Source organism: Tuber melanosporum, assembly GCF_000151645.1.
Source record: "Tuber melanosporum whole genome shotgun sequence assembly, scaffold_15, strain Mel28".
NCBI classification, from domain to species: Eukaryota; Fungi; Ascomycota; class Pezizomycetes; order Pezizales; family Tuberaceae; genus Tuber; species Tuber melanosporum.
The window spans coordinates 712,850-723,018 of NW_003298808.1; the positions used below are offsets into that span (position 1 = coordinate 712,850).

Genomic DNA, 10,169 nt, shown 5'->3' on the forward strand with positions numbered 1-10,169 from the left:
CATTTAATAATTATATACCTGCCGGGCAATCACAACCACAACACTTAATGAATTCAACTTTACAAAAAATCAAGATACAAAGCCAATTAAGGAATAGATGAAAGTAAATAACTTAAGCTTCAAATAAATCCAATTATCATTTGTATGACCTTCATCTGCATCCAAAACAGCCTGAATTCTCTCAGGCATCCTTTCTATCCAAGCATCCAATGTCTCCTGAAGAATCAAATCCCACTCCTCCTTTGCTGCCTGAAATAATTCTGCAGCACGATGGAGTTTTCTTTCCAATCTGGAGAATCACTTTCTGAGGGCTCTTTTGACTTGTGCCCTGGTGATCTCAATAGGATTGAGATCTGGGGTGTTAGGGAGCTAAAGGGAGCTTTTTGTATCCACTGTCTGCCTCCAATTTTTGATTTTCCTCACCACCATGCCAGGAAGCATTGTCTGCAGCCAGGTAGATATTGTCAGAAGGTCTATCCAGACCTTCTATAAAAGGAATAAGGTATGGCTGTTCAATCTCAGTTCCATATTGGTAGGAATTGAGACCAAGTCTGTCTCTTTTACTAGTCCTTTCCTCCATCCTTCTCTTTCTCACAAGAATTAACTCAGTCCTCCTACTCTTTATTATTGCAGCATAGATACCAATGCTAGTCTTTCCTGACTTAAAGTTTGACTTCAAGTTTTTTCTTTCAGCTCTTTACTAGCTCTTATCCTGACTTTTCTGCCAACAGGATTTGGATTATACATGATAATGGCTTCATCAATAAAAACCACCCAATTCCATACCCCTCTCCAGTTCCTCCTTCTCTATGCAAACTCCTTTCTCTTCTCCTTTTGTCCTTTCCTCTAAAAAGACTTTTTCCTTGGTATCAGAATCTTAAAACCAGCTTCTGAAATGATCTTATCAATAGTAGTCTTGCCAAGACCAATATTTGCCTTTTGGGTAATTTCGTGTAGCACTAAATGAGGCTCAGCAACAATAATAGCCTCTATTGCTCTTCTTTTGGCATCAGTAATCTTGGTGGGTTGGCCTTACTTGAAAGTATAATGGGTATCTCCACCTTTTGTCTTGGCTCTAGTAACTACCTTTTGAATAGTAGCCTTGCAGACCCCAATAGCCTTTGCTATTTTATTATACCCCATATCTGTATGTTTATACAGGGCATCAATTTCCTTATTCTGTTCTTCTTTTACTCAGGTAGAGTGAGGGGGAGCTATAGTCACTGGTGGGATGAGGGTGTGATGGTACTGCGTGGTTGCCACACAGGGGTATAATTATTAAACGGACACAACTGTACCACCTCAACCTCAATACTTTTTCCTTCAGTTTCCTTAATACAGCAAATATGCTACCCCAAAAATGAGGACGTGATTGGATAACATTATAACCTAACCTAATGCAACCCCTCGCTTTACTCGTTACTGAGAAATTATCCTTTTAACTTTGAAAACCCCTTGTCAATACTGGAGAGAATTTCACTCACATGATATCACCCCAAAAACACCTTCAACAAATTCTATCATACATCCCGAGACCGAGTTCCCGACGTCGAAAATTCTCCACAGGCCTAAGTTACCACCCAAACCAAATATGACTGTCACAATCTCCCCTCCACCCCACCCCGTGACATCATTCATATTCCACAACAGAACGATAACAAAGCGTTATTCCAATACCGGTATCATAAAACACCACATTTTTGTTCTCGCGATCAGAGCCAATCCCCTTTCCATACCATCCTACATTCCTTCCCTGCCAAAACATTGATTCTAGCTGGAAGGGAATTACTCAGACATTCCTACTGTTCTCATCAAATAAAATAAAATAAAATAAAATAAAATAAAATAAAAAAAGGATACATATATACAAAATCAAAACCCCCCCTTTTTTTACTTCCCAATTCTAAGATCAATTTTGCTAACAAGCCATGAGAAAGTGAAAAGGGTAAGAATGCCAGTGAAGATGGCGAACGGTTTTCTATGGAGTGCCATGGTTGGGTAGTGATAGGTTACCTATAGCCGGACGAGTTAGTGTGAGTTAACGGTGACATTAGGGAGAAGAAGGCTTCACAATCAGTTCTTTCTTGTGCTGCTCATCTACGACGTTGACAGCCCTCATTTTGATGGCTGTGCGGCCGAGGGTATCCATAAAGGTGTGGTGGAGGTATTCCTCTTCACTAATGAGAGGGATAGGAGGAGAGTATTTAACATCACTCAACGCACTTTTTGTCAGATTTGGTAAACCATAAAGCCGGACCAGAAATACTTACATAGCGCCTTCGGGAAGGACAACGGTGATCTCCATTTCGTCATAAGTAACACTATCCTTAGGGCCTTCTAAGAAAGGAACCTTAAGGATATATCTCTCTCCATCCTGACTGACCCTCAAGAAGTTTTTGAGGTCGTGGTTCCATCCTACAACAAAGGAGTAGTTCCATCCCCCAAAGACAGGGTAACGAGGCTTGAGCTCAAGGTGAGCTTCACGCATGTTGCTGCGGAAGCGTGACGTGGAAACATTGCCAATCTCATCGGTAAAATAGGCATCCTGTGCTCCAGGGATCAGAGTGAAGGTCAATTGCTTAATGGCGCTGGTGGGGGGGTTGTAGTAGCTGGTTGATGCCCATTGCACCCGGGAGAAAGTATCCTTGAGTCTAATAACGCAATTGGTCAGTAATGCTCAAAATATCCGGTTCTCGGATAACTCACTTTGCCCCCAAGTTAGTCATCCAGTAGCGTTCCTGAAAGGCAATATTACCACCCCAATGGCTGACCTCAATGTGCCTTTCCATTCTGATCATTTTAATTACCGGGCTTGTGTACTCAAATCGGAGGGTAATAGCCTTTCCTCCCTTCTGGTCCGGGTTAACAGTCTTGTAAGGTCCATATGTGTACCAACTTCCTGCCCCAGTCGGGTCATCGTTCTCGTCGTTGTTCTCCAGGACGGTAAAATTTGGCACTTCGTTGTTGGGAAACTTGATTTTTGTCTTTTGTTTCTCGGTGATGTATGCCGAAGCGGCGTACTGGGAGCCAGTCCACTGGAGAAACTGCTTGTCGGTTTGGCCGATAAGGGCGGGAACAGGTGTAAGACAATCAGTTTGAGCGAGAGTAATCCACAGCTTTGCCGACTTGCCAGCAGGAAGAGGTGCGCTGAAGAGGACCCTGTAGTACTGTGTCTCACTAGGGAATAAAAGTCAACTTCCAAATTGCCTGTCGCGAATTCGTACCAGATAGAAAAACAAACCTTTTGGGGTTGAACACGGTAGGGCTGACAGCATGTGGCCCACTTTCACCCCTAGCCTCAAAATAACTAATGTTCTCTATAATTCCCTTCGGAACAAGGACATAATACTCGGTCTGAGGCTCCTTAGAGATATTGTCAATAACCATAGCGGTAGTCTCGCGGACATAAGGCTTTGTAATGTCAATGGTCCGCAAAAGATTTGTATTTTTAAAGACAGGCGGAGGAGTGAACTCCTTCGGCTGGACAAGAGTAGAATCTGCGCTAGAGCATGGAGCAAGAGAAAACAGAGAAGCCAATGGCAACAAGAGAGCGCCCCAATTTCGGAGAAAACGCATGGTTGGGATGGTTGGTTGGGGCGGATTGTGTCGGAGTGAAGACTTCAGGAATGAAGCTTCAAGTGTGTTGAGAGGGAGCTTTCTAGACTCAGATTGAGACGTGTTGCGAAGTGGTCCCAGTGTTATGTCAGAAACGCGTAAATTTAGGAACGACACTTACTAGATAATCACGCAGCATATCCGTACTTGTAGAAATGACTGTTGACGTAAGCACATAAGTGAGAATGTGTGATTTAGGTGAGGTTGAAACAAAAGTCCCTTGAACTCAGAAAATAAAGTTCTATAATTCTATTAGTATTTCTGTGCCTACCCACTATACCTCATTTTACTCATAAGTTAGGGAATTTAAGCACAGTTTCTGACATAGGGATAGTGGGGACAACTATTGACATAAGTGCACTATCATATTATTGAAATTTCTAGATGGATGTTGATTGATCAGGGCAGATCGTGGAAGCTGTAGGAGTCTGATGGAGAGTTCAGTTCAATAGATCAGTGTGGAGGTTCAGAGATTGACAGAGTAGATTCTCTATATTTGTCCTTCCCCTGTTACCATGAGAGTGCACGGAGGAAAGTGCACCATGCATGGAGGGTTAGTGATGGGTGTGGTATCCATGGAGGGATCGGGATTCATTATCTATGTTTTACCTATACTGCTGTCTTCACTGTTAGTTTAGAGAACAGGGACGAACGAAATGTTTTCCATTAGACCACCTCTCGCTCTTGTCCACGCACTGCTACCATCATCCTCCACATACTAGTCAATTAGTCTTCCCTCCACCGCTACGCGATCGGTCCTCCACTGTTATTCCTATTAAGGCATATTAGTGTATTGTCTAGACTGAGGGAAACAGTAATTGAGCTCCCAAGAAATCCGACAATTTGCTAGCTTTCGCAGATTAGGGAGGTCAGTGGTATAGTACTCGTACTACCCTCGTATCTATCGTCTAAGGTGTATCGAGGTAATCGCTTCCTGCAATACATAGTCCTGTTGCTTAATCATCACTACCAAATCTTGAAGCCAAGCTAAACCCTAATTTAACGGTTACCCGACCGTGACTAGCAACTATATCAGTAAACTGAACTATGAGGTTTTTCTTCAAATATTTTTGTCCCTCACGTTTTTCTAAACAACCAGCAAAAATGTCATTACAGGCGAAATTAGAAAAAGTTCGCTCTCCAAACCTACAAAATCAACAGCAGGTTTGTTATAACCTTATATTTTGGTCAATTCCCCGTAAATGTCTCAAACTGAATGACGTCTTTGGTGCCGTTATAGGTAGCAGTGGTCCTCTCCGCCGTAGAAGACATTCTCCAAGAACAAAAAACAGAATTCACACCCACAGCCTACTTCGCTGCGTTACTCTCGTTATTGCAACAGGCGACATCCACCTCTGCGGTATTGAATAAAAATCTTGCGGCCTCGACGGTCTACTTGTTGGATCTTGTCACGCCATTTGCACCTCCGCCTTTACTTCGGTCTAAGTTTCAACAGATTCTCTCGCATCTGGTGCCTACGCTTACAGCCCATGATGCTGATGGGCCATTGTTAAGGAGCAGCATTGGCTGCTTAGAGAATTTACTAATAGCCCAAGATGCACCTGCGTGGGCCATTCCTCAGCGGGACATTGGGCCTCGGAGGGCACTAGTAGGGTTGTTGAGCTTGGGACTTGACAATCGACCGAAAGTACGCAAGAGGGCGCATGAAGCCATCACAAAGATTTTGAAGAACCCCCCACCAAGTCCGAGTTTAGATCATCCGGTTGCAGAAATGTGCGCTACAATTACCCTGCAGAGTGTGGCGGATTTGGCGAAGGCGAGTGAAGGACAGAGGAAGAGGAATGGGGAACATGATCCGAGAGTTATACACTCGCTTCAGCTGATTAAGGCTGTTGCAGGCGCTGGTGGTTGGCCAAATAGGAAGGTTGAGGGATTGTGCGAGGTTCTATTAAGCGTTTCAAAGAGCACCAATGAATACGTGATGAGGGCAGCGTTTGGAGTATTTGAAGAGATGTTTGCCAGCTTAGTGGACGGCATGGCCAGTGCAAAGTTGCCGAGAGTGATTGAGGTCATCACCGAACTAAGGCCTTCACAAAACGATTCTCAATTGCTACCATCATGGCTTGCGGTCATCGCGAGAGGATACGAAGTATATGCTCAAGTATCAGAGGGCGAGGCACTTGTGGAACTTCCATCCCTTTTTGAAACCATTGCAGCATTTTTAGGCTCCCAAGCATACAACATCCGAACCTCCGCTGCGCAATGCTTAATCTCACTCGCGACCAGCTGTATCCCACAAAGCTCCCTCTTTGACATCACAAGATCCACGGGGAGAGTTTTCGAGAGAATTACCGTTACTACGACCAACCTGCTTAGTGTTCGCTTCCAAGGAGCCTGGAACCAAGTCTTTGAAATTCTCAGCACCCTATTCGACAAGCTCCGTTGGCGTTCAACCCCGCTCCTCGACGAAGCTGTTAAAGTCATTGGCAGCCTCCGCTCAAATGAAGGCTTCCAGGGTAAGAAAGAAGCAGACGAAGTCCTCGGACGAGCAATCCGTGCCGTGGGGCCGGACACCATCCTCTCCATCCTCTCACTCAACCTGATCAAACCCGCACCTGGTACCTCCGGCCGTGCTTGGATGTTGCCGATTTTGAGAGACTGGGTAGAAAACACCAAACTCCGGCACTTTAGGGAGGAGTTTGTCCCTCTTAGCGAGGCATTCTTCCAGAAAGTGGTGGATTTCGGCGAGGGGAAGGAGAAGACTGTTGAGATTAAGATTTTTGAGACATTGGTGGGGCAGATTTGGGCACTCTTGCCGGGGTATTGTGATTTACCCTTGGACCTTACGGAGGCTTTTGATCAGACATTCGCGGAATTGATTGCCAATGTTCTCTATCAGAAAGTTGATCTTCGGTCGGACATTTGTAAAGCTTTGCAGCGGCTCGTTGACTCCAATAAGGCAGTTTTGGAGGTTCCTCTCGAAGATGGGGAGAATCTGGCGGCTCAACGCCGAGTTTCGAAGGCTGATGCAAAGAAGAATATTGCTCACCTTGCATCCTATTCTGGGAATATGCTGGCAGTTTTGTTTAATGTTTACAGTACGACGCTGCCGCAATATCGTGGGTTCATACTCAAGTGTCTCAATTCTTTCTTGAGCATCACTCCTGACACAGAACTTACGACAACGTTCCAAAAGGTTACTTCGATGCTTGAGGCAACCCTCGCCGAACCCGTCAGGAAAAAAAGCGAGACAGAAGCTGCTGGGGATACCAGGATGCCGCCGATGGCACATACGCTTATGGATTTGGTCATCACCATTACACCATATCTCCCGTCCGGCAGTCACCTGACACTTTTTAGAATCTTTTCTGTGACGGTGGACAAGAGCGAGGACCCGCAATTGCAGAAAAAGGCGTACAAGATCATACCACGACTAGCAGAGGCAGAATCTGGCAAGCAAGCATTAATTCAGAAATCTGAGGATCTACAAAATTTCCTAATAGATGCTGCTGAGAAAGCTACTTCTCCTGCTAGAAGAGTAGATCTCCGCTCCATTCCTATTAATCAGGGCACTTACTAACTATATACTAGGACCGCCTAATAACTCTCTCCCAACTTACCGAATTCCTCCCAACCACAGATCTGCACTTCATTCCATCAATCCTTTCCGAGGTAGTTATCTCTACAAAGGAAGTCAACGAAAAGGCCCGCACAGCAGCTTTTGACCTGCTAGTCCTCATGGGAGAGAAAATGAAATCCGGCGGCGTGGTAATAAATAGCAAGGTAACCCATATGCCCTCGGACGCCTCGAATGTCGCTGCAACACTCGACGAATACATCACCATGGTCTCCGCTGGTCTCGCAGGCAGCACGCCACACATGATTAGTGCGAGTATAACCGCCCTTACCCGTATCTTATACCAATTCAAAAGTTACCCCCCATTCCTCCCCATAGTCTACCTCTAAGACAAAGTGCTAACGACGTGAAGATGATATAAGCAAGCCCCTTATCTCGGAAATTATAACAACCTTAGACCTCTTCCTTGCCAGCAAGAACCGTGAAATCGTCCGCTCAGTTCTGGGCTTTATAAAGGTGTGCATAATCTCCCTACCAAAGGAAACTATGCTGCCCAGGTTCAACACCTTAATTCCGAACTTGATGATCTGGAGCCACGAGCACAAAGCACATTTCAAAGCGAAGGTCAAGCATATTATAGAACGCATGGTCCGACGCTTTGGCTATGAGGCTGTGGAAAAGCACGTTCCAGAGGATGATAAGAAACTGGTAATTAACATCCGGAAAACTCGGGAGCGGAGGAAGAAGCATAAAGACGCCATCGCCGCCCCTAGCTGTGATGAAGACGGTGGCGATGTAGAAGTAGATGCTGTACCGAAAGCGAAACGCCAGAGTAGGTTCGCCTCAGAATTCGAAGCTGCAATTTATGACTCCGACTCCGACATGTCTTGTGACTCGGACGCTGAAGTTGATTCCACCCCGCGTCGGAAGAACAAGCGTGGTGGTAAATCTGGCGAAGCATACATCCACGAGGGAGAAGACGAACCACTCGACTTGCTCGACCGGAAATCCATAGCGAACATTTCTTCTACCCGACCGCAACGCGCCCGGTTTGGGGATTTGAGAAAGTCTGCTACAGCGAAGGCAAGGACTAATAAAGATGGAAAACTCATTCTCGGTGGGGAGGACAATGACAACGCAGAGAGGAGTGAAGATGTGGAAATGGGTACTGGGCTTACACCCGCTGATGGCGTGAATGCATATGTGCAGGCGATTGCTGGCAAGGATGCTCTCGCACGCGGCCAACGGGGGCGTCTTAAGTATTCTAATAGGAAAGGGAGACACGATGGCGATGGCGATGATAATAGTGATAGCGAGGATGAGGGAATGGAAATTGACTCGGGGAAGACTGGGAAGGGTCTCTATTCTTCAAGTGCTGGGAGTGGAGGGAGGAAAAAGGCATGGAAGGAGATGAGTGGGCGCAAGGGACTTGGTGTGAAAGGTGTCCGTGAGGGGAGGGTCGGAAAAATTCCTAGGAAGAAGGGGAGGAGATAGCCTGAAGTGAGATTGGAAAGTATGTTTATAGTTGCATCTGTGCTGGTGTTTTTGCCCCGTTGGTGATATGTTTGGGGAATGATTAAAATCTTTTGACAAACTTGTAATTTGAGTCTTGCAAGTTTCATAAATTGTAGTACTATTTGGTAATAGGTATTATGTATTATCAATACCGTATAATATAATATAAAATGTGGAGTACAGTCGTGTCCGGAAAGTTTTCGTACCCCTGAGGTGCAACCCCGCAACACCTCATCACCACAACAATTCTCCTCACCATGGCCCCTCCACATAACCTAAGAGCAAGAGAAGACCTGAATAAGGAAATTTATACTCTGTATAAATATACAGATATGGGATATGACAAAATTTCTAAGTCTTTAGGTGTATCCAAGTCAACTGTTCAGTCTGTGGTCAAAAGAGCTAAATCTAGGGGTGGAAACACTCACCATGCAAAAAGAGGTGGAAGACCAACCAAGATTAACCAACATAAAAAGAAAGATAGTGGAGTCAGTTATCGATAACGAGCCTCATTTAGTGTTATGCGACATTACCAAAAAAGTGAATATTGGTCTTGGTAAAACCACTATTGATAAGATCATAGCAGAAGCTGGTTTTAAGCTTCTGATACCTAGGAAAAACCCTTTTTGGAGAAAAGAACAAAAGGAGAAAAGAAGAGAATTTGTTAGGAGAAGGAGGAACTGGAAAGGGGCATGGAATTGGGTTGTTTTTGTGGATGAAGCTACCATTGTTTATGATCCAAATCCAACAGGCAGAAAGGTCAGAGTTAGACCTGGTGAAGAGCTGGAAGAAAAAAAACTTAAAGCCTAGCTTTAAGTCTGGAAGGACTAGCATTGGAGTATATGCTGCAATGATGAAGGGAGGAAAGACTGAGTTAATTCATGTGAGAAAGAGAAGGGAGGAGGAAAGAACCAGTAAAAGAGACAGACTTGGTCTAAACTCTCACCAATATGCAAATGAGATCCACCAGCCTTACCTTATCCCTTTTATAGAGGGTTTGGATAGACCTTCTGACAATATCTACCTAGCTGTAGACAATGCTTCCTGGCATGGGGGTGAGGAAAATCGAAAATTGGAAGCAGACTGTAGTTACAAAAAACTCCCTTGGCCACCCAACTCACCAGATCACAATCCTATTGAGAACACATGGGCACTACTCAAAAGAGCCCTTACTGAGCGATTCTCCAGACTGGAAAGAAGGCCTTATAGAGCAGCTGAATTGTTTGAGGCAGCAAAGGAAGAGTGGGATTTAATTCTCCAAGCGAAGTTGGATAGATAGATAGATAGGATCCCTGAGAGAATGCAAGCTGTACTGGATGCAAATGGAGGCCATACAAAATGGTAATAATGTTTTTTTATTGTCTACTAGTAATACTATCATGTTTTCTTTAATTGAATTCTTTACAGTTTTTTTGAAATTTTTATAGTTGGGGGTTGTGGTTGTGTGATTGTCATGTAAGTGTTTGAAAACTTTCTGGATACGACTGTACAGTACAGATTG

The 10,169-nt window shown here is 44.6% G+C and overlaps 2 protein-coding genes; one reads left to right on the plus strand and one right to left on the minus strand.

Moving 5' to 3' along the window:
- Positions 1-1,805: 1,805 nt before the first annotated feature.
- GSTUM_00004764001 (uncharacterized protein) lies at positions 1,806-3,634 on the minus strand. XM_002836541.2 has 5 exons: positions 3,242-3,634; positions 2,707-3,177; positions 2,271-2,651; positions 2,072-2,213; positions 1,806-2,013 (listed from the first exon to the last, which is right to left on the minus strand). Exons 1-5 carry the CDS (start codon positions 3,574-3,576, stop codon positions 1,891-1,893), a joined length of 1,452 nt encoding a protein of 483 aa, XP_002836587.1. The 5' UTR covers positions 3,577-3,634; the 3' UTR covers positions 1,806-1,890.
- A 1,085-nt stretch (positions 3,635-4,719) lies between these two features.
- GSTUM_00004765001 (90S preribosome component RRP12) lies at positions 4,720-8,647 on the plus strand (the record flags this gene model as incomplete). The annotated part of the gene is made up of 4 exons (XM_002836542.1): positions 4,720-4,779; positions 4,856-7,114; positions 7,168-7,507; positions 7,566-8,647. The coding sequence occupies 4 exons, from the start codon at positions 4,720-4,722 to the stop codon at positions 8,645-8,647; spliced, it is 3,741 nt and encodes a 1,246-aa protein (XP_002836588.1).
- Between the last annotated feature and the right edge of the window lie 1,522 nt (positions 8,648-10,169).

Bases quoted from the DNA above. Each gene is read 5' to 3' on its own strand.
- GSTUM_00004764001 (XM_002836541.2), bottom strand. From the start codon at position 3,576: ATGCGTTTTCTCCGAAATTGGGGCGCTCTCTTGTTGCCATTGGCTTCT. The intron at 3,178-3,241 runs GTTTGTTTTTCT...TTTATTCCCTAG, and splicing joins ACCGTGTTCAACCCCAAAAG to TGAGACACAGTACTACAGGG. The intron at 2,652-2,706 runs GTGAGTTATCCG...TTGCGTTATTAG, and splicing joins ATGACTAACTTGGGGGCAAA to ACTCAAGGATACTTTCTCCC.